The 23,991-nt window shown below is 44.1% G+C and overlaps 1 protein-coding gene and 1 pseudogene across 3 annotated transcripts in view; one reads left to right on the forward strand and one right to left on the reverse strand.

Moving 5' to 3' along the window:
- Positions 1-789: 789 nt before the first annotated feature.
- On the forward strand, positions 790-1,529 carry LOC147047775 (uncharacterized; annotated as a pseudogene).
- Positions 1,530-16,456: 14,927 nt separating this feature from the next.
- prrc1 (proline-rich coiled-coil 1) overlaps positions 16,457-23,991 on the reverse strand; it is a 41,189-nt gene continuing 33,654 nt past the window's right edge. The window contains exons 8-9 of one of the 3 annotated variants that reach the window (XM_085925681.1): positions 23,867-23,969; positions 16,457-17,154 (exon numbers count right to left, since the gene is read on the reverse strand). In XM_085925681.1, coding sequence (XP_085781807.1) covers positions 16,945-17,154; positions 23,867-23,969 — 313 coding nt within the window. In that variant the 3' untranslated portion in view covers positions 16,457-16,944. The remainder of the gene's footprint in view (positions 17,155-23,866; positions 23,970-23,991) is intronic. The other 2 variants (XM_085925682.1, XM_085925683.1) reach the window with 2 other exon arrangements.

Below are 23,991 nucleotides of genomic sequence, written 5' to 3' on the forward strand. Positions count from 1 at the left end.
AAAGGGTGGAGGAGTTGCACTGTATATAGACAGTAGGTTAAAGTATAGGTTTGTAGAAACCATGACAACTGTTATCGATGACTTATGTCAGTTTTGTCCAAAGTCCGGCTCGCGGGCCAATTGCGGCCCGTGGTCAAATTTCATCAGGCCCGCAGCCTCTGTGATAAAATCTTTAGTATGTGGCCCGCCGCCATTGTTGACCAGCGCTTTAATACACACGTACCAAAGCTATTTTATATTTATGCCGCAGAAATGTAATCTCGCGCAACCCGGCGTGATTTCACAGCGAGAACATGACTCCAGCTGTCCTGCTATGCGGAGCATGCGCAAGTCAAATGCGGAAATAAACCCGTTGTAAAAAGGGTACGCGCGAACCGGCTGCGTGAACCCTGTGTGAAATGTTCATGAGGCGAAAATAATTTTAAACTCATGTAAATTTAAGGTATTTCATACAGTTTGTTCAATGTGATCGGATTTTATGTATTACTTATAACTCCTGTTTAAAATGTTCATGAGGCGAAAATAATTTTAAACTCATGTAAATTTAAGGTATTTCATACAGTTTGTTCAATGTTATCGGACTCTTCAGATATGAATGAAAGGCAGAATTTGTGTTTTTAGAGTTGTTCACATCTGCCTGAGTGGCATATATTTGGTTATTTTGTCATTTAAAAAATAAAGACAATTGGGAGAATGAAATTTGTTTTATAACAGTGTTTATTTGGATGAAATTGTAGTTAAAAAAATGTCCGAAAAAACTACTGGCCCCCGGGCCCCTTCACTTTATCAAATCTGGCCCTCCTTGCAAAAAGTTTGGACACCCCTGACTTATGTGAATGTATTACTGTTGAAATTGACATGGGTCAAATGAAGAATGTCATTGTTAGCTGTGTTTATAGAACACCCAACTCTAGTATCGAAAATTTCAAAGAAGTATTTGAGGCCATGGTTTGAAACACTGAGCAGAATGTAGCTTTTTTATGTGGGGACTATAACATAGACTTCTTAAATCCAAATAAAACACCTGCGATAGAAGATTTTATAGATGCAATGTATAGTAAGGCTTATATTCTAGCATAACCAAACCAAGCAGAATTACCACCCACTCGGCATCAGTAATAGAAAATATTCTTACTAATAATATGACGAGTAATTTAGAAAGTGGATGATTAATAAACGATATCACTGACCATCTGCCGCTGTTTGTTATCCATGAATTTAAACATAAGAACTTAGACAATAGCAAAGTAAACATACAAAGAAGAGTAAGAACAAATGGCACTCTGAATGCATTTAGAAATGATCTGACAGCTCAAGACTGGAGGAATGATTATGAAAAAAAGGATGCTGATGCAGCCTATAATTTATTTCTAAATACTTTTTTGACTCTATATCATAAAAACTGTCCACCTCAGCGACCAAAGAAAAATTCAAAACGACCAGATAAACCGTGGTTCACTGGGGGACTGTTGAATGCATGCAAAAAAAAAAAGAATGAATTATATAAAGACTTTATTAAACAGAACTGAGGAGAAAGAAACTAAATATAAAAGATATGTAAGAAAGATTATTATAGTAAACTGTTGGAAACAAATAAAAATAATCTAAAGACCACATGAAATATTTTCAAATCAATTATAAGAAGAAAAAAAACAAGTGCCAGATTCCCAAATGAATTCTTTGAAAATGGTAAGATAATTAAAAATAGTAATGAAGTGGTGGCAGGATTCAACAAATTATTTGTGAATGTAGGGCCCAAGCTGGCAGATGAGATAATCCCTCCACAAAGGAGAGGTGTATCACAATTTTTTGGGGAACGAAACCCGGCTACCTTCTTTCTGAGAGATACAGATAAAACTGAAATAATTGATATTGTTAAACAATTTAAGAACAAAACATCAAGGGACTGTGAGGATATCAATTTATACTTAATTAAATATGTAATAGTAGCTATAGCAGAGCCCATAGCACATATCTGCAACCTCTCGCTGAAACTGGGCTCCTTTCCCACTAAAATGAAAATAGCCAAAGTCGTACCCATCTATAAGGTCGGTGAGAAGAATCTTTACACCAACTATAGGCCAGTCTTATTGCTTCCCCAATTTTCCAAAATCTTGGAGAAGATATTTGCTGTTAGATTGGACAGTTTTATTGATAAGTGTGAGATATTAACTGATAGTCAATGTGGTTTTAGGCCAAAGCGATCTGCATCTTTAGCTTTAATTGACCTTGTGGAAGAACTGTCAACAAACATTGACAATAAGAGGTTTGCCATAGGAGTTTTTATTGACCTTAAAAAGGCCTTTGATACAATTAATCATGACATTTTGCATCAAAAACTGGAAAGGTATGGGATTAGGGGAATAGGGTGCAGTTGGATAAAAAAGCTACTTAGAATATAGGCAACAGTTTGTGCAGATGGGAGAGAAAAAGTCAATGCTTTTAAATATAACCTGCTGTGTTCCACAAGGATCAATATTGGGACCAAAACTATTCATATAATATATTAATGATATAATTAACACCTCTAATATATTGAAATTTGTTATTTTTGCTGATGATACAAATATCTTTTGTGAAGGAGAGAACCTACAACTACTAATGAAAACTGTCTCTGGTGAGCTTGACAACCTAAAACTGTGGTTTTACTCAAATAAATTATCTCTTAACATAAAGAAAACCAATTTTGTGATTTTTGGGAGGGCGGCTCGGTGGTGCGCTGGGTGGCACGTCCGCCTCACAGTTGGGAGGGTCCGGGTTCGATTCCACCTCCGGCCCTCTCTGTGTTGAGTTTGCATGTTCTCCCCGTGTCCGCGTGGGTTTTCTCCGGGCACTCCGGTTTCCTCCCACATCCCAAAAACATGCTTGAAAGGCTGATTGAGCACTCCAAATTGTCCCTAGGTGCGAGTGCGAATGGTTGTTCGTCTCTGTGTGCCCTGCGATTGGTTGGCAACCAGTTCAGGGTGTCCCCTGCCTACTGCCCGATGACGGCTGGGATAGGCTCCAGCACGCCCGCGACCCCCGTGGGGACTAAGCGGTTCAGAAAATTGATGGATTTTTGGGAAAAGAAAAATCCCAGAAGACATAACTATTGAAGTATTGTGTGATAACACCAGATTAGATAGAGTTTATGAAAACTCCTTTCTGGGAGTAATAATTGACCACAGTCTCAGCTGGAAACCGCAAGTCAAACGCATTTGTTCAAAATTGGCAAAGAGCGTGGGTATACTTTGTAAAGTCAGATGCTTACTGAACCAGAAAACAATGTACACTTTATACTGCTCGCTGTTTCTTCCTTACATGTCCTAAAGTGTTGAGGTATGGGGCAATACCTACAAAACCACCCTAAAGATGGTATGCACAATGCAGAAAAAGGCAATTAGAATTATCAACAATGTTGGTTATTGTGAACATACAAATATTTTTTTTATTAAATTACAAACATTAAAATTGATGGATTTGGTAGATTTCAAGACTGCACAAATTATTTATAAAGCTAAAAAAGAATTACTCCCTAATAATATACAAAAATGGTTCATAGAAAGAGAAAGTGTTTACAGTCTGAGAAGGAGAGGGAATCTTTTACAACCTAAGGTGCGCACCACCCTCAAAAGCATGTGCATATCTGTCAATGGGGTAAAGCTATGGAATAAGTTACCTGTAACGATCAAAGAAAGCAAACACATTGCCCAATTCAAAAAACACTTTAAAAATGTTACACGAGGAAATTATAGTAATTGAAATCTTTTGCTTGTCTGTTTTCAGCTATATAGTCTAAATCTTATTTATTTATTTTTCTTTCCAAAATATTATTGTATAAACTGCTTTCATTTCCAAAATTATCTTCCTCCGATAAATTAAGTTACTGTATTTTGAAAAAATAATTATCAACCATGTTAAGAATTATGATGTATAAAAGGGGTAGGAAAAAACAAGCAATAGCTTCTCCCTTCTCCTTTTTTGAACATGTTGATTTGTTTGCCTTTTTGGCATGGCATGAAACTATGTGAAAATGTGAAAAAGTGATTTTATGTTTGGTCGATCTTATGTTCAGAAATAAACTTCAATTTCAACTTCAATATGAAGATTTGCTCTGTTGTTCCCCTACCTGTCCTGTAACCTGCTTCTTCCTTTCTCAGCCTGCAATCGATTCCATTCCAATCGATCTGCTATAATCCTGCCCAGTATCCTTCCCACTACAGAGAGCAGGGTTATGCCTCTTGATTTTTTGCATTCTTTGAGATTTCCCTTCTTCGCTAGTTTGATGATTAGTCCTCTCTTCCACCTTGTTGGGATCTTCTCATGTTTCCATGTTTTCTGTAACAGTTGGTGTACTTTCATTGCTGAAAACTCTACATCTGCTTTTAATAATTCGGGTGTGATAAAGTCAATTCCTGCTGCCTTGCCATTCTGCGGTCTTTTTATTGCTTCTTTGACTTCACTTAGTGTTGGTTCATTTACCATAATCTCTTCAGCTCTGTTACTGAATTCACATTCGTCTTCTTCAGTTATTGGCTTTTCCGGCTCTGTTTTATTTAACATTTCTTTGAAGTGTTCCATCGCATCTTAATCGCATCCCTTCCGCTAACGAGATTACCATCCTTGTCTAGTACTGCTGTGTTCTGCCTAGGTCTCTCGTTGCACAGTGTCTTTGTTAGTCCATAAAGTGTTTTCATGTGTTGTTTTCTTGCAGCAGCTTCAGTTTCACTTGCAATATCCTCCATCCATTTCCTTTTGTCTGCTTATTTACTTCTCTACACCTCTTTGTTGTTCTCTGCATACTTCTCTTTTAACTGCTTTTTGATTCTTTCGGAATGTGTTCCCAGGATCTTCTTATTTATTTCATCTCTTTGCTCTACGAGGCTTCATGGGTCCTTGCTGATCTATGGTTTCTTCTTTTTCCGTGGTGTACCCATTACTGCCTCCGCTACTTCTGTGTATGCCCTCTCCATTACTTGGAAGTCACGCTCTACCGCTTCATCTCCTGTTCCTCGTAGCTCTTCCTCTTCCAGTACTTGGTACCTGTTTCTTAGACGGATAGTGAAGGTCTTTAACATGTTTTCGTTCATCAGTTTTCCAATGTCATACTTGATTCTGGTGGTTTTCCTTTCTATTTGTCGTCTCTTCAGTCTTAGCTTGATTTTTGTTCATACAAGATAGTGGTCACTTCTAATGTCTGCAGACCTGTGTACTCTTGTATCATTTACTGAGTTCCTAAATTGTTTATTGATGAGTGTGTGATCAATCTGATTCCTGGTCTTCCCATCTGGAGATACCCACGTTGCTTTGTGTATGTCTTGTATGCACCTGTTATGACTAGTTCGTTCATGTCACACATTTCACACAGCCTTTCCCTGTTGTTATTCAGCCTTCCGAGTCCATGCTTGCCAATGACCCTGCCGTAATCTTGGTGTCCATCTCCTACTTTGCCATTCATGTCTCCTGTGACAATCAACATGTCATGTTTATTCCTGCTATCGAGTACATCTTGCAGTCTCGTGTAGAATTCGTCCTTTTCTTGCTCTTCTGGATCTTCTGTGGGTGCGTAAATATGTACAATCGTTAACTTAATGTGTTGGGAGTGGTACCTGGCTTGAATGATTCTTTCGTTCACTGGAGTCCAGTTAATCAGGGCTCTTGTCGCTGCCTTCGACATGAGTATGCCTACGCCTTGTCTATGGTTGTCATCGTCTCTTCCTGAGTAGATGATGGTTTCTCCTTCTGCCAGTTCCACTCTTTCTTGTCCTGTCCATTGTGTTTCGCTGATACCCATGATGTCCATTCCTCTGTTGGTCATTTCTCTTGATGCTAGTGTGATGTTGCTGCTTACGTATAGTGTTCGTACATTCCAGTTTCCAATCTTCATGGTGTTTTTCGGGTGCAGCAGTGGTCTATTCGGCCCAAGGCCGTCGTGTTGGCTTTGGCCCCTGTGCATCATCGTGTCTGTGGTTACAGGACTGGCTACAGCGTTCCCCTGATTCAATGTGTGCGCTCTGCTTCTGGTTTCTGTCATAATGTTTTTTTTTCCGGGAGCAGGTTATCAGCCCACAGCCCAACCCCCAACCTGGAGGGCCAGTAGAATATTATAGCAGCCGGCTTTCCCACCTCCTCTGCAGGGTGGAATCGTGCTGTGTGACTTCTCATATTCGTTGTGTTGCCAAAGTATTTTATTTTAGCGCGACAAATCTTGCATAGAATGTAGCTTTTGTCCAATTCATTTCCTCTGTCAACATTGTAGAATCCAAAATGATTCCACACGTCTGCTTTTAAAGTTTTAGGATCAGGTCGGATCTCTCAGCTAAGTGGGTTGAATATATCAGGCTCAGCCATGTTTGTTGTTGTTTTTCTGGAGGAGTGTACTGCGGAAGTTAAAGTTAAAGTTCCAATGATCATCGTCACACACACATCTGGGTGTGGTGAAATGTTTCCTCTGCATTTAACCCATCCCCATGTGATTTTGATCCATCCCCTGGGGGAGAGGAGAGCAGTGAGCAGCAGCGGTGCTGCGCTCGGGAATTATTTGGTGATCTAATCCCCCAATTCCAACCCCTTAATTCTGAGTGCCAAGCAGGGAGGCAATGGGTCCCATTTTTATAGTCTTTGGTATAACCTGGCCAGGGTTTGAACCCACAACCTTCCAGTCCCAGGGCGGACACTCTACCACTAGACCACTGAGTGTGCTTAGTGTGCCACTGTGCTCATGGTCCGTTCCACATAGCTCCCGTCGATCATTGGACATCTAAGTATGGCTGCGGATCAAGAGGTTTGTACGGCTTCGTGCACCAACTGCACCCTTCTCTTAGAGAGGTTGTCCCTGCTAAAGGGACGTGTCCGCCAGCTAGAGCAGAATAGTGCGATAACAGTAGATGTGGCGGACACAGACGCGGACTGTAGTCAGCCCGCTAGCCCAGTTAGCATTAGCTCCAAGCGGCTTGCTAATCACGATGAGCCAGGTAAGACGCATAGCCGTCCAAAGTCATCTCGGTCTACTGGCCCTGACCATGAGCACAGTGGCACACTAAGCACACTCAGTGGTCTAGTGGTAGAGTGTCCGCCCTGGGACTGGAAGGTTGTGGGTTCAAACCCTCCATATACCTTTTTCCAGTCTTGTTTTAAACGATAATTTTTAAATGAGTTAACTGAATTACCAGAGTTGATTCTACACATTTTAAAAGTTATAGCATTCTTGTTTTTCTTTGTACAGTTCTGGATCGCTGCAAACACTGGCAGGTGGTCGCTTGAATCATTTATTATCAGTCCAGTTTTTACATTCTTTTCAATTACATTTGTAAATATACGTATTATCAATTATTGTGGCACTGGGAGATGTGATTCTAGTCGGACGGGCTATTGCGGGGTAGAGACTCATACTGTAAAGTTAAGTTAGTAAATTCTGTTACTGGACTTAGCTGAAGTGGGTTCAATAGATCTATATTATAATCGCCACAGACATAGACCATTTTTGTATTGATTTTTCTTTCATACATTCCTGATAATAGTTCACTAAATGTCTCAATACATGAGCCTGGACATCTGTACACACAGCTTACTAGAATGTTTTTTTTCCATTTCTATTTCAACAATAATACATTCCATGATATTATCTATTGCTTGAGACATACTTCTCACTGTCTTACACTTATAGTATCTTCCACTTATAGTTTTTAATCTATGAATAGAACAACTCCTTCACATCCTTTTACCTTCCTATTTAATGTATAACTCTCATACCCCTCTATGAACATCTTTTAACCAGGTTTCAGATATTGCAATTACAGTAAACGGGTTATTCATATCTTTTAAACATTGTTTGATCTTAGAGATGTTTGCTTTCAAGCTCCTACTATTAAAATGTAAAATTGACATCGCTCTATTTGTTGATACATTCTCGTTAAATTGCTCTACAGTATAGTATTTACAATTCCTTTAAGTGTAGTTAATCAGGAAGTTATTCACAGGATCAATATTGTTCTCTATGTCATATCCCTTATGTTCAGTGAAATCAAATGTTTTCAAACCAAGTTCTTCATTTTCAGTTATCAGTGCTTGTTTTTTAAACACACCAGTTGGAGAAGAAAGGCATTTGAAAATACTGTTCATGGTGGGTTGATAATTTGATCAAGTTTCTACCTTCCATGAACACAACTTAGGTTCAACAGAATGATGTACAGATTACTGGTCTCCTTCGTACCTCTTAAGTTGCTCCATGGCACTGATGCAGAAACCATGAGATCTTTCTGCTGCCCCAACAAGTTTGATGAACACCTTACAACCAGCAGTCCAAGTGGACTGTATTTTACCATTTTTCTTAAGAGCTCTTGCTTTCTTAGCTATTTCAACATTTTTCTTGGTGAAGTGTTCATTTATGTATACATTCGTACCTTTTAGTTTTCTACCTTGTTTGAGCAATTTTATCTTATTTTTCCTGTTTGTAAATCGGACAATTATGAATATGACAGGCTTGCCATTTATACTCTTGGTTGGCAGAGTGTGGCATGCCTCAATATTGACAATGTCAATGATGATGTCTTTACTCTGGAGGAAAGTTTTTACCTGCTCCTCGGTTGTCTCGTCATGTTCAGAATTGCCTTCAGAAGCAAGGCCTTTCACAGCCTGCTGATAGCTCCGTGATCTCTTTGATCTTTAAACCTGTGATGATGACATCGGTCATTCTTGAATACTCCTCCAAACTGTCGAATCTATTTTCCAGGCAGACAATTTTCTTATTTTGTTCAATGTTTAATTGTTTAAGCTGCTTCACCTCTCCCATCAGCTCTGTAATAATTGCCTGTTGCTTCATTATGGTTTCCACATTTGAAGACATCACTTCCACTGATAACTTCAGCTCCTCCATGTCCTTCTGAAGCACTTTCATGGCCATCCCGCTCTGCCAATCTAGACCTGATGGTAGCTCTCCTCCTGGTGGTGCTATCCCACTCAGCCTGGTGACAGCTCTCCTACTGGGGCGGCTATTGGTGCTAGGCCTGGTGGTGGCTGTCCTCCTTGAGAGCGTCCTCTCCAGTTGTATTGCTGTGTGGGGTGGTAGCTGTATTGAATACAACATGAAGGCCCTGCAGCGCATAGTGAACACAGCTGGTAGGATTATTGGTGCTTCATTCCCCTCCCTGAAGGACATTTACACCTCCCATCTCACCCGCAAGGCGACCATGATTGTGTGTGATGTGAGTCACCCCGCTCACACTTTGTTTGATCTGCTGCCCTCTGGGAAGAGGTACAGAAGCCTGCGCTCCCGCACCACCAGACTCACCAACAGCTTCATACTCCATGCTGATAGGATCCTGAACTCTCTCTTATTTAGGCTTACGGCCATACTACCCTGAGTACTTGGATGGGAGACCGCCTGGGAATACCAGGTGCTGTAAGCTTCCCCTCCATGAAGTCACCTTATCGTGGTGGAGGGGTTTGCGTGCCCCTATGATCCTAGGAGCCATGTTGTCTGGGGCTTCATGCCCCTGGTAGGGTCACCCATGGCAAAAGGGTCCTAGGTGAGGGGCCAGACAAAGCACCGCTCAGAAGACCCCTTATGATGAAAAAGATATATGGATGTCGTTTTCCCTCGCCCGGACGCGGGTCACCGGGGCCCCTCTCTGGAGCCAGGCCTGGAGGTGGGGCTCGAAGGCGAGCGCCTGGTGGCCGGGCCTTCGCTCATGGGGTCCGGTCGGGCATAGCCCGAAAAGAAGACGTGGGTCCCCCTTCCAACGGGCTCACCACCTATAGGAGGGGCCAAAGGGGTCGGGTGCATAGTGAGCTGGGCGGCGGCCAAAGGCGGGGACCTTGGCGGTCCGATCCCCGGCTGCAGAGGCTGGCTCTAGGGACATGGAATGTCACCTCTCTGGCTGGAAAGGAGCCCGAGCTGGTGTGTGAGGCAGAAAGGTTCCGACTAGACATAGTCGGACTTGCCTCCACACATAGTTTGGGCTCTGGTACAAGCCCTCTCGAGAGGGGCTGGACTCTCTTCCACTCTGGAGTTGCCCACGGTGAGAGGCGTCGAGCAGGTGTTGGCATACTTATTCCCCCCCGGCTGGGCGCCTGCACATTGGGGTTCACCCCGGTGAGCGAGAGGATAGTCTCCCTCCGCCTTCGGGTGGGGGGACGGGTACTGACTGTTGTTAGTGTCTATGCACCGAACGGCAGCTCAGAGTACCCACCCTTCTTAGAGTCCCTGGAGGAAGTGCTGGAGAGCGCTCCTTCTGGGGACTCCATCGTTCTACTGGGTGACTTCAATGCTCACGTGGGCAATGACAGTGAGACCTGGAAGGGCGTGATTGGGAGGAACGGCCCCCCCGATCTGAACCCGAGCGGTGTTCTATTATTGGACTTCTGTGCTCGACACGGATTTTCTATAATGAACACCATGTTCAAGCATAAGGGTGTCCATGTGTGCACTTGGCACCAGGACACCCTAGGCCGCAGTTCGTTGATCGACCTTGTATCGTGTCATCGGATTTGCGGCTGCATGTTTTGGACACTCGGGTAAAGAGAGGGGCGGAGCTGTCAACTGATCACCATCTGGTGGTGGGTTGGCTCCGATGGTGGGGGAAGATGCCGGTCCGACCTGGCAGACCCAAACGCTCTGTGAGGGTCTGCTGGGAACGTCTGGCAGAATCCCCTGTCAGGAAGAGCTTCAACTCCCACCTCCGGCAGAGCTTTTCCCACGTCCCGGGGGAGGCGGGGGACATTGAGTCCGAGTGGACCTTGTTCCGCGCCTCCATTGTTGAGGCAGCCGACCGGAGCTGTGGCCGTAAGGTTGTTGGTGCCTGTCGTGGCGGCAATCCCCGAACCCGCTGGTGGACACCGGCGGTAAGGGATGCCGTCAAGCTGAAGAAGGAGTCCTATAGGGCCTTTTTGGCCTGCGGGACTCTGGAGGCAGCTGACAGGTACCGGATGGCCAAGCGGAACGCGGCTTCGGCGGTTGCTGAGGCAAAAACTCGGGCGTGGGAGGAGTTTGGCGAGGCCATGGAGAATGACTTCCGGACGGCTTCAAGGAAATTCTGGTCCACCATCCGGCGTCTCAGGAGGGGGAAGCAGTGCACGGTCAACACTGTTTACAGTGGAGATGGTGTGCTGCTGACCTCGACTCGGGATGTCGTGAGTCGGTGGGGGGAATACTTCGAAGACCTCCTCAATTCCACCAACACGCCTTCCTTTGTGTAAGCAGGGCCTGAGGACTCTGAGGCGGACTCTCCAATCTCGGAGGTCGAAGTCACTGAGGTAGTTAAAAAACTCCTTGGTGGCAAGGCCCCGGGGGTGGATGAGATCCGCCTGGAGTTCTTAAAGGCTCTGGATGTTGTGGGGCTGTCTTGGCTGACACGCCTCTACAGCATTGCGTGGACATCGGGGACGGTGCCTCTGGATTGGCAGACTGGGGTGGTGGTTCCCCTCTTTAAGAAGGGGGACCGGAGGGTGTGTTCCAATTACAGGGGAATCACACTCCTCAGCCTCCCTGGTAAGGTCTATTCAGGGGTGCTGGAGAGGAGGATCCGTCGGGAGGTCGAACCTCGGATTCAGGAGGAGCAGTGTGGCTTTCGTCCTGGCCGTGGAACAGTGGACCAGCTCTACACCCTCGGCAGGATCCTCGAGGGTGCATGGGAGTTCGCCCAACCAGTCCACATGTGCTTTGTGGACTTGGAGAAGGCGTTCGACCGTGTCCCTCGGGAGGTTCTCTGGAGGGTGCTTCGGGAGTACGGGGTGCCGAGCCAACTGATAAGGGCGGTTCGGTCCCTGTATCACCAATGCCAGAGTTTGGTCCGCATTTCCGGCAGTAAGTCGGATTCGTTCCCAGTGAGGGTTGGACTCCGCCAAGGCTGCCCTTTGTCACCGATTCTGTTCATAATTTTTATGGACAGAATTTCTAGGCACAGCCGAGGCGTTGGGGGGGTCCGGTTTGGGGACCTCAGCATCGCGTCACTGCTTTTTGCAGATGACGTGGTGCTGTTTGCTTCTTCAGTCCGTGATCTCCAGCTTTCACTGGAGCGGTTCGCAACCGAGTGTGAAGCGGTCGGGATGAGGGTCAGCACCTCCAAATCCGAGTCCATGGTCCTCGGTCGGAAAAGGGTGGAATGCCCTCTCCGGATCGGGGATGAGATCCTGCCCCAAGTGGAGGAGTTCAAGTATCTTGGGGTCTTGTTCACGAGTGAGGGCAGGATGGAGCGTGAGATCGACAGGCGGATCGGTGCAGCGTCGGCAGTAATGCGGACTCTGTACCGGTCTGTCGTGGTGAAGAGAGAGCTGAGCCAAATGGCAAAGCTCTCGATTTACCGGTTGATCTACGCTCCTCCCCTCACCTATGGTCACGAGCTATGGGTCGTGACCGAAAGAACGAGGTCCAGGATACAAGCGGCTGAAATGAGTTTACTCTGCAGGATGTCCGGGCTCTCCCTTAGAGATAGGGTGAGAAGCTCGGTCATCCGGGAGAGACTCGGAGTAGAGCCGCTGCTTCTCCACGTTGAGAGGAGCCAGATGAGGTGGCTCGGGCATCTCATCAGGATGCCTCCTGGACGCCTCCCTGGGGAGGTGTTCCAAGCATGTCCCACCGGTGTGTCAGTGGAATTGAGGAAGTCTTGGAAGTATTCTCCCCACCGACTCACAACGTCCGGAGTCGAGGTCAGCAGCACACCATCTCCATTGTAAACAGTGTTGACCGTGCACTGCTTCCACCTCCTGAGACGCCGGATGGTGGACCAGAATTTCCTCGAAGCCATTCCCGTTCCAAATTTTACCAGAAGATGGTGCCAAAGTCAGATTGACCTAACATAGTAAATAGTTTAAAAAGTCATAGATTAGATGAAGACTTGTTCTGAAGCACAGCAACACACAATTTTGGATTGTATTATTTTGTTTTATAATATACTATGAAACTGCTTGAATATTTTAATTTAATTTAATTTTAATTTAATTTTTTATTTCAAGAGTGAACGATTTACCGTGGGTGGAAGATTGCAATCCCGCGCTTGAGCTTGATCTAGAGGAGGATCTTGAGTGTTGTAACCTGCTAACTAAGAGAATCCACCATCATAGTTATGATTAGGTGTTAAATTGATTATTGTGAAAGTATGTGTTATTATTGTCACAATGTTTAATCAGTATCAAACATGTATGTAAGATTGATGTCCCATTTACACATGAATGTATAAATGTGAGCGAAGACAAGGAGGCGGAAAGGGTTAATGATGATACTCAGTTGAGGTCTAAATAAAATGCTGTTTGACGGAACACAAGTCAGAGACAAAACATTTTGCAAATGTCAAGTTGACGGACAGTTGACAAGATTTGGAAGTGGGAAACAGGATGAAGCATCCCTGAGAAAATTGATACTTTCATGAGAACATTGTTACCTCATCTGGTTAAATCCGGTTGAGACCAGCCGAGATGCAGGTGGATTCTATTCTGGAAGCATTTGGGTCATCTGAGGCCAATGTATGCGTCATGGAAAAAAACTGGTACGTGACCAAGCAGGCATAGTACCTCCCCACGAACTGAACCGGTATAAAAGGTTCGTTCGGACAAAGAGGAGCGCCCGCTTTCCCCCGGTGGGTTCTCCATCGGGGCTTGGCCCCTGCGGCTACTGCCGTGGGTCGAGAACGTCGATTAGACAAAGATGGATTTCATTATTTTTTAGACTAACCCAAGGTCCGTTAAAATGAATTTATACTATCTTCAAATTGGACTTTTAAGCTTAAAGATAGGCTAGGAGCAGGAGAGAGGAGCCATTTTTAGGGCGTCATCAACTACATTCTTTAGGCCAGCCTGTTCTTTTAAACAGAATTCGGATTTTGGAACAAGGAGAACTGATCACTCGACTTTTCCACCAAACAGTATTTTAGACCTCTAGCCTCTTCCTCTTTTTTTACTATATTTTTGAGTTTTCAATCGAGAGAACTTTGAGACTGAATAATTTTTGCTCTATGGAGAAAGGTGAGTGGAAATTATTGTTAGTTGTTCGAACAATTGAAACGTATTATTCTCTTTCTTGCTTATTCATTAAATTTCTACTTTATAATCATTTAATTTCGATTAATTATTATTTTGATCTTTATGCTTTAAATCTCTTTTGTTTCTCTATCATAGTCATACTTTAAACCATTCAGTTCTTTTTTAAATGAAGACAGCTTTAATCCTTGACATCAGGGAGTGCCAGAATCTGGTTCGAAACAGTTAACTTGAGCTCAGCTAGTGTGGGTGCACGCTAGTGAAAATAAACGAGTTCCTGCGGTCTTAACAAAGACAGCTAAACTATTCCGAGCAGATAACAAAAGCAACAATCTTAATAGGAAAGGAGAGCCGCTAAAACGGCCGCGATTGAGGAAATCCTGGGTCTCAGCAAAGAAGTTACTCAACCCTCGGGTTTCTTTGATTTCAGTGGGACTGGCATCCGGAAATGACGGAATTAATCTAACAATAGATTGGTTACCTGAACAGCAGTTAGACTCTGAACGAATCTTCTTCCGGACCGGCTTAAATCAATTCTTGTCTCCCCTACATACTGCATTACTGCAGAGGGGCTAAAGTACAGAATTTTACCCTTTAACCGGAGAGCCGGTCACTTCCATAAGATAAGTGCACGATTGACAACTGTCACAGGGAGCTTGGGCGTTAAACTCCACCCCACCTTGGCCTACCACTCCCAGAGCAATGGGCTCTGTGAACGTTGTCACAGGTCAATGAAAGCCTCCCTGCGTGCCGGCCTGAAGGGCAGTACCTGGGGCTGACAAGCTCCCATGGGTCATACTGGGCATCAGGATTGCACCATAGGAAGACCTCTAGGCCTCCTCCACGGAGCTGGTCTATGGTCAGCCACTACGGGTCGCCGGGGAGTTTGCCCACGACCCCTTGGTCCACTGGACTCCAACGCTCCAGCATGTTGGACAATGCCAGGCTGTTTGCTCCGCTTCCTACCTCCTGCCATGGTTTTCCAATTTAGAAAATATTTTTAAAGTCCTGATGTACTTTCCAAAATTTAAGTGGACCTCAGTGCGCAGGGAGGTTGATTTTGTCAGATCACGCAACTGCACCGCGCTGGTCGCATTATTGTGACAGAGCGGTCGCTAAAATTTAGAAATTATTTTTAAAGTCCTGATGTACTTTCCAAAATTTAAGTTGACCTCAGTGCACAGAGAGCTTAATTTGGTCCGATCGCGCAACCACAGCGCGTCGGGCGCTCACTGTGTCGCATTGCTTTAGGAGCGTCTTTGTGTTTTAGGATGGCTTTACTGCTCCCACTTGCTTCCTTTGGAGGCATGATTAGAGTCGATACAATCCTCAGAGTAACGAGAATGTAATAACGAACGGAGTCAGTTAGCATGTGGGTCCTCTCGGCTCATCTCGTGAGGTTCGACAACCGAATTTCGTCCGACATATGAAGCAAAAAAAATCTCAAATTTTTTGTTCGAATACCGATTTGTTCGAGAACCGGGACGAGTGAAAACCGAGGCTCCACTGTATTTTATTGTATTTTTAAACACTGTATATTGTACTTTCAAATGTTTTTGTATTCTTTGACTTTAGTAATCAAACTGATTTTCATAAACATTCTTTATTTAAATGAATTGGAGAATAAAGAAAATTCATTATTTGTATGTATGTTTGACATACATTTTTTAAACACTTTTTGTATTTTCAAACACGGAGATGAGATAGTATGTGCGTAATGAAGTGCAAGTCCGAGGTGCTGACGATATTGACGTAGACGGAGTGGATCAGGGCAGAGGCTGAGATAAATTGTAGCTAGAACTGCAAAGCCAATCAAGGACAAGGAAACAGCTCAACATGTTCCCATTGGCTATTAGTGTCATATGGTCAGACAAAGTCGTGCGCTCCAATTGACACCCGATGTCGGTGATTATGGAGGGATGCACTTGCCTTTGTTGCTTGTCTTGTGTGCTTCCTTCCTTCATCCACAATGTGAATGTGTGAGTCAGACATAAAAAATGTTTTTAAAAATCTGCCATGTACCGAATCTGTCCGCAATATACGTTTTGAAAAAAAATCTGCAATAGAGCGAGGTCGCGATACGTGAAGCGCGAAGTAGCAAGGGATTACTGTCCTCCCTGAGCACACTCTTACAATGATACCGCCACTCCCACCTACTGCCGTGGATGTCTAATTACACTTTAATCTAGTAAAGCCAAAAAAGGAAGTTCCCGGGGATCACACGTGCACCCCCTGGCCCCACTATTTGAGAAGGACTGAGACTTTAGTTCTGAAAAAAAGCAAAAAAAACAACAACAAAAAAACTACTTGCAACAATTCTAGTAATTTTTTGTGGTGTCATTACACTTCCCTCTGAAGAGGTGATGTTCACCTCTGTGACAAAAAAAGTAGATTTGAGTAGATAATTAAAATTCGCTTTCTCATCCAAGGGTAGTGTGTGCGCGTGTGTGTGCAAGCGTGCGTGCAATCTGCGTGCAAACGGTGCACGATGTGAACTGAATTGGAGTAGGATCACCAGACACCCTCTTGGTTGCATTTGTTTTATTCTTACATGTGGCAGAGATGACCCTTCGTATATTGTACTAGGGCAATAAGGATCTTGTAATTTTTCGTGGAAATATTCAGGTTTCAAATTCAGTGTTCTGTTTGTAACCAAGTGAAAAGGCTTGGCCAAATATTGTATGATTTTAAAATGCCTTTGCTTTTACAACAGTTGGGACATAAAAAAACCAAAAAACAAAATGAGGGAAAAAAATCACACAAAACCTCACGTATTACAGAAAGAAGAGCAGGTGATTACTTCTAAAATTGCTTCATTTTCAAAGTGATGTGCAACAGTAAAATCCAGTTGAGTCTGAATGTCAATAACATTACTTATGAGTTTTGAAAAACATGGAGCTGTGAATTATCTCACTGACATTGCAATGGCTCTCAGTTTTTGCTACTCCTTCAAAATGTCCTAAAATGCTCCTAGACACAAAAATCAGCAGAGCCTCATAGAGTCCTGGGTGGCAGCCTCCGTTTATAGATTCCAGCCAACGCTTTGGCAGCACTATAGATCATTTGCCGCTGTGTCATACCCGTCATAGCCAAAAGCCATTCTGTTTTATCGATGTTGGGCAGACAGCACTCCAGGACATCACCTACTGTAACCATGAGACCGGACCATCGAAGGCTGTAGTCGGGAGGAGTCAGAGACTGAGCCTGTATGTAGATGAGAAACAAACATATTGTCATATTGACAAATATATTGTCTGTCTGGCATAAATTTATATCTTGTTGGTCTGCAGAATACCACCTCCAGGGAGTTGTCACTGCTCAACACACTATTAGAAGATGCTGACTTAAGAACAGATATGTTTTTTTGGTACTCAACTTTGTTCATACAATATTCAGCTCACATTTTCTTCTTATTCTGGTGACTCATGACTTGATAATCTGTTTACGTATCTGGTCATGCAATGATTCCTCTCACCAGGAGGATTTTACTAAATTTTACTATTTACTCTACTCTGCATATTGGTGTAAGGGCGTGGAGAGGGAGGAGTCTGGTTCTCCAACAATTGATTCAGGAATGTGCTTGGCCTTAAGTGATTGTGTATGCAGAGATTCATGCAACTCGATTATTTTCTGTGTATGTGACATTTTCTGGAATTGGCTGTGTGCCATGTTTTAATACATTAGGTGCCAGCATCCCTGAACAGAATTTACCAGGGAAGCGTTCTTAAAACCGAGTCTACCAATCCTGAGGTACAGTCCCTGGCCGGTGTCTACGCAATGTTACATAGAGCGTGAGTCAGGACAGCCCCACAACATCCCAGACTCTATGTTGGAACACCAGAGAGGATCTCATCCACAACTTGGGACTTGCCACCTAAGAGCGTTTTATTCACCTCCATGGTCGATTTATTTTATGTTTGGAGAGGATTATTGAGGAATATTGAGATAAGTTAAATGAGTTATCGTAAACCCAACAACAGTACATTATTTGAACAATATTTATGTGAGTGTTATATTATACATTACATATGTACATATATACCCATATACATATGTACATACATATATATCATCATCATCATCATCATCATCATCATCGGCGGTCACTCGAGACGAGTATGACAGTCCTTCTCAGGGTTGTCTACTTGTGGGTCCGCAGGTGGGCGTAGAGGCCGATCCGGGATCCACATATTTTTGTGCAGTATGGGCATGAGAAAGTGGTGATGGGTTGTGGGTGTGCTGGAGCCTGTTTTTGTCTTTCCTTACGGGGTTGTCGTTTGGTTTCTGCGACACGGCGGAGTTCCTTTTCGTAATGTGCTGCACCTTCTTGCACCGCTGCCCTCCAGAGGTTCCTGTTCAAGGCGATGCGCTCCCAGTCCTGAGATGTTATTTGGAATTTCTTGAGATTGGTCTTGAGGTCCTTGAAACGTTTCTTTTGCCCACCCGGGGCTCGCGGACCTCTCTCCAGCTGGGAGTATAACATCTGTTTGGGGAGGCGGTTGTCAGCCATGCGGATGAGATGTCCTGTCCATCGGAGTTGGTGCTGCATTATTAAGGTGGTGATGCTCGGTATCCTGGCTTCCTCCAGAATGCTGATGTTTGTGCGTCAGTCCTCACATTTGATCCAGAGTATTTTCCTCAAGGTTCTCTGGTGGTGTTGCTCAAGAGCTCTTAGGTGCCTGCTGTAGGTTGTCCATGATTCTGCCCCATAAAGTAAGGTGGGGAGAACCACAGCTTTGTAAACCAGGAGCTTGGTGTCAACCCGGAGGTCTCTGTCTTCAAAGACTCTTTTCCGGAGTCTGGCATACGCTCCACTGGCATAGCTCAGCCGATGGTTGACCTCAGAGTCAATGTCCGCCTTGGAGGAGAGAAGGCTGCCGAGGTAGGGGAAGTGGTGGACATATTCAAGTGCAGTGTGGTCCACATTTATGATGGGCAAAGTAGATGGCTGGTTGGGTGGGGGTTGATGTAGCACCTGGGTCTTCTTGGTGTGCACGGTCAGACCCAGGGCTCTGTATGCCTTAGCAAAGGAGATCAGGATGCCCTGGAGGTCTTCTGCAGAATGTGCTGCAATGGCATTATCATCTGCATACTGGAGCTCCATGACCGTGGTGGTTCTGATCTTGGTTTTGGCTTTGAACCTGTTAAGGTTGAAGAGCCTGCCATCAGTTCTGTACCAAATTGGGATTCCGTGTGGTAGTTCTTTGCCAATGAAATGGAGTATGGTGGCAATGAAGATAGAGAACAGGGTGGGTGCAATGATGCATCCCTGTTTGACCCCTGTCTCTACAGTGAAAGGTTCAGTCAAAGAGCTGTTGTTGAGCACTGTGGCTGTCATTCCGTCATGTAATCGCAGTATTCTGACGTATTTATCTGGGCAACCATACCTCAGAAGGATGCTCCAGAGGGCCTGGCGATCCACCGTGTCAAAGGCCTTTGTCAGGTCTATAAAAGCCATGAACAAAGGCTGTTTATGTTCACGGCATTTCTCCTGGAGTTGGCGTGCTGTAAAAATCATGTCCGCAGTGCCTCTAGATGGGCGAAAACCGCACTGCGATTCTGAGAGAACTTCCTCAGACAATGGCAGTAGGCGATTGGCAAGAACACGAGCAAGTACTTTGCCAACTGTTGAAAGGAGCGAGATGCCCCTATAGTTCCCACAATCCGCTTTGTCCCCTTTCTTGAAAATGGGCACTATCAGAGCGTCCCTGTGCACCGAGGGGAGTACTTCTTTTTCCCCAGACCTTCAAAAAGAGGGAATGGAGGTGGCGCTGGAGCTCTGGTCCACCTTCCTTTAGGACCTCGGCTGGGATCCCATCTGGCCCAGAGGCTTTGTTGTTCTTCAGGCTCCTGATGGCGTCTTGGGCCTCTGCTAATGTGGGAGGTTCACCCATATATATATATATATATACATACATACATACATACATACATACATACACACACACACACACACACACACACACACACACACACACACACACACACACACACACACACACACACACACACACACACACACACACACACACACACACACACACACACACGCACCGTATTTTCCAGACTATAAGTCGCTCTGGCGTACAAGTCGCATCAGCCATAAAATGCATAATAAAGAAGAAAACCACATACGTCGTATTTTTGGGGGGACATTTGACAAAATCCAACACCAAGAACAGACATGAATCGGCAACAACAAAAACGATATGCTAAACGATACGATATGCTAACGTGACAAACATACGAGGAACTGAGCACGTGCCTGACGTAACATATTAACAGTTATTCAAATAACTATAACATTATAACATTAACTATAACACACATTTATCAAAGCATTCGTGTCACTCAAAATCATTAAAATCCATCAAAATCTTTATCCTCTGTGCAAACAACGCCGCTGCTGAGTCCGGAAGTACATGCGGCGCTGAGGTCAGACTCATTGTCAGTTGCGGTTCCAATTATTCCACAGGCCTATATAACTATATATAAACTATATATCAAATAACTATAACATAAATTACAGTTTTATCAAATCATTGGTGAATCTCCAAATCATTCAATCCATCGAAGTCTTCGTCCTCTGTGTCACTTAAAAAAACGCCGCTGCTGACTCCAGAAGTACAGGCGACATTGACGTCGGATAAATTATATATCACATGACGATTTAACATGAATAACAATTTTATCGAACCATCCGGGTCACTCCAAATCATTAAATCCATTGAAATCTTCATCCTCCGTGTCACTTGTAAACAAGGCCGCTTCTGACTCCGCAAGTAGAGTGGAGCCTCGGTTTTCGACCACAATTCGTTCCAGAAGGCTGTTCAAGAACTGAGTCGTTCGAATTCCGAATCATGCATTTCTCAATTTTTTTCCATTACAAATGATGGAAAAAAATGAATCCGTTCCAAGCCCCAAAAAAACGTCTTTTTTAAGCATATTTTCATTTGCGTATTTTTGTCAGATCGCGCACCTGCAGCGGACCGGCAAATGCGCAACCGTAGCGTACCGGCGAACGCGCAACCGTAGCACGTCGCCGACTGCGAAACTTCACCGCACTGGTTGCATTATTGTGACAGAGCCGTTGTGGAAATTTATAAACATTTTTAAAGTCCTATTTCTTTCCAAAATTTAAGTGGACCTCAGTGCGCAGGGAGCTTAATTTTGTCCGATCGCGCAACAGCGCACCGCCGAATGCGCAACCGAACTGCGTAGCCGACCGCGCAACTACACCGCGCTGGTCGCATTATTGTGACAGAGTCGTTGCTGAAATTTAGAAAATACTTTTAAAGTCCTGATGTACTTTCCAAAATTTAAGTGGACCTCAGTGCGCAGGGAGCTTAATTTGGTCCAATCGCGCAACCAACCGCTCACTGTCACATTGCTTTAAGAGCGTCTTAGGATGGCTTTACTGCTCTCACTTGCTTCCTTTGGAGGCATGATTAGAGTCGATGCAATCCTCAGAGTAACGACAATGTAATAACGAACGGGGTCAGTTGGCATCCTCTCGGCTCATCTCACGAGATTCGACAACTGAAATTTCGTCCGACATCTGAAGCAAATAAATCTCGAATTTATTGTTTGAGAACCGGGACGTTCGAAAACCGAGGCTCCACTGTACATGCATCGCTGAGGTCAGACTCATTGTCAGTGGCAGTTCCAATTATTCTACAGGACTCGCGGTTTAAAGTGAAAATAATGTGAAATGATCAACTATACTATCGTAAGTAACTAATGTGTTAATGATCAAGTAATAATGTGTTCATAATTTCACATATAAGTCGCTCCTGATTATAACTCACACCTCGGCCAAACCATGAAAAAAAATGCCACTTATAGTCCGGAAAATTCGGTGTGTGTGTGTGTGTGTGTGTATACATATAAAGTGTACCGTATTTTCACGTTTATTAGGCGCAGATAAAAGTCTTAGATTTTCTTCAAAATGTGTGGCGCGCCCTATCATGCAGTGGTCCCTATGTGTGTTGTTGTTGTACGGCAGACGTATTAAAGTGGCCATGAGAACATTAGAGGAAGAATTGTGGGCGTGGATTTGCAGTATGAATAAATTTAAATTTGGTCTGCACCACAGTTTTGTTTCTTATATTTTTTGCGGGAGCTTGAAGCAATGTATATGGTACCAGCTATAAAGTGGGAGATGTTAGAGGGAGTGGAAAACCCCCCGCCCCCACATACAATATACAAATATACCCCAGCAGCACTGCTGTGTTGTGTTACGTCATGACGCACGGGCGTCGGTTCAATACAGTCACACACTTGAGCACTCGCTGTCGTCCTGTCTCATTATTGTCTATACATATACACACAAACATATGTAAGGAGACCAGGTGTTTCTTTTCCACGCATCACCATTGCTGTTGAGCTGTGACTCTATGCGTGCCCATCTCACAGCTGATGTGAAAAAACAACTGAAGCAAATGAACGCCGAGCTTGCTAACTTCTGCTTTTGCTAACCAGCTCAGTGGCCTAGTGGTACTTGTATGCTTGTGTGTGTGTGTGTGTGTGTGTGTGTGTGTGTTGTTGTTGTTGTTGCCATGAGAACGTTCACGAGGGAAGTGTGGGCATGGGTTTGCAGTGCACCCAGTGTGTGTGTGTGTGTGTGTGTGTGTGTGTGTGTGTGTGTGTGTGTATGTGATGTTGTCACAGCCGATGTGAAAAAACAATTGAAACAATGAACGCCGAGCTTGCTGTCATTCCGGGAGGCACGACAAAGGAACTCCAACCGCTGGACATCGGTGTGAACCGGCCGTTCAAAGTAAACATGTAAAACAAGTAAAGCGAACATATCTGCTGGCACCGTGTGTGTGTGTGTGTGTGTTGTTGTAAGGCGGACGTAGTTGAGAGCGCCATGAGGACGTTAAAGGGCTAAGTGTGGGCATGGATTGTATATATAAAACTTGCGCCCTATGAGCCGTTGCGCCCTATGTGTGTGTTAAACACAGTCATTTCACACAAATGAGACTGCGCCTTTCATTACAGTGTGCCTTTTGAACGTGAAAATACGGTATTTATAGACCCTAAAAAACGAATGCCATAAAAACTCTCAGATTTCACTTATTGCAGGGATGGTCTGAAACGTGACCCGTGATGTTGGGGTTTTACCGTATTCTACTTTAACTAAATACTTATTTATCCACTTTCTGTAGAAATAATCATCAACGTCTACAAATTAATGGCACATTCACTTTGCAATTGAGGAAATTATCGTATTTTATAAATATATATAAATCGCGTTTTTTTCTCCATAGTTTGTGATGGGGGTGGGGGCACTAATACTCAGGAGTGATTTATATGTGAAATTATTCACACATTTTCAAAATTAAAAAATCCGCGATGTAGTGAAACCGCGATAAACAAACCGCGATGTAGCAAGGGATTACTGTAATTTGAACTGCAACTGACCTCAGCGGTGCGGCGCGCACGTGGCGCACACGCGGCGTTGTTTACATAAAGGACAAAGGATTCGATTACGGGATTTAATGATTTGGAGTGACACAGATGGTTTGATAATATTGTTGTTTATATGATAGTTATTTGATATATACTTTATATATCGTTTGATGGGCCTGTAGAATCATTTGAACTGCAACTGACAACAAGTGCGACGTCAGCGGCACGCCGCACACGCGGCGTTGTTTACAGAAAGGACGACGAATTCAATCGATGGATTTAATGATTGAGTGACACAGATGGTTTGATAAACGTGTTATTTATGTTTAGCCTGTTGTTACTCATTCATGTCTGTTCTTGGTGTTAGAGTTTGTCGAATAAATTTCCCCCAAAATGCGACGTATACTCCGGTGCTTTTTTCACTTTATTGTGCATTTTATGGCTGATGCGACGTATATTCCGGAGCGAATTTTAGTCCGAAAAATATGCTCCTCATATTTACCTGCTGGACGTGTTCGAGAGCCAGAGGAGTTGCCTGGGTGAAGACCTCCAGTCGGATGTTATGACCAGGGTCCTCCAGGATCAAACAGCCTATGTCAAACCACCTGAATACAAAACAATTTATGA

The sequence above is a fragment of the Syngnathus leptorhynchus genome, chromosome 12 (genome assembly GCF_054491065.1).
Source record: "Syngnathus leptorhynchus isolate UIUO chromosome 12, UIUO_Slep, whole genome shotgun sequence".
Taxonomy (NCBI): domain Eukaryota; kingdom Metazoa; phylum Chordata; class Actinopteri; order Syngnathiformes; family Syngnathidae; genus Syngnathus; species Syngnathus leptorhynchus.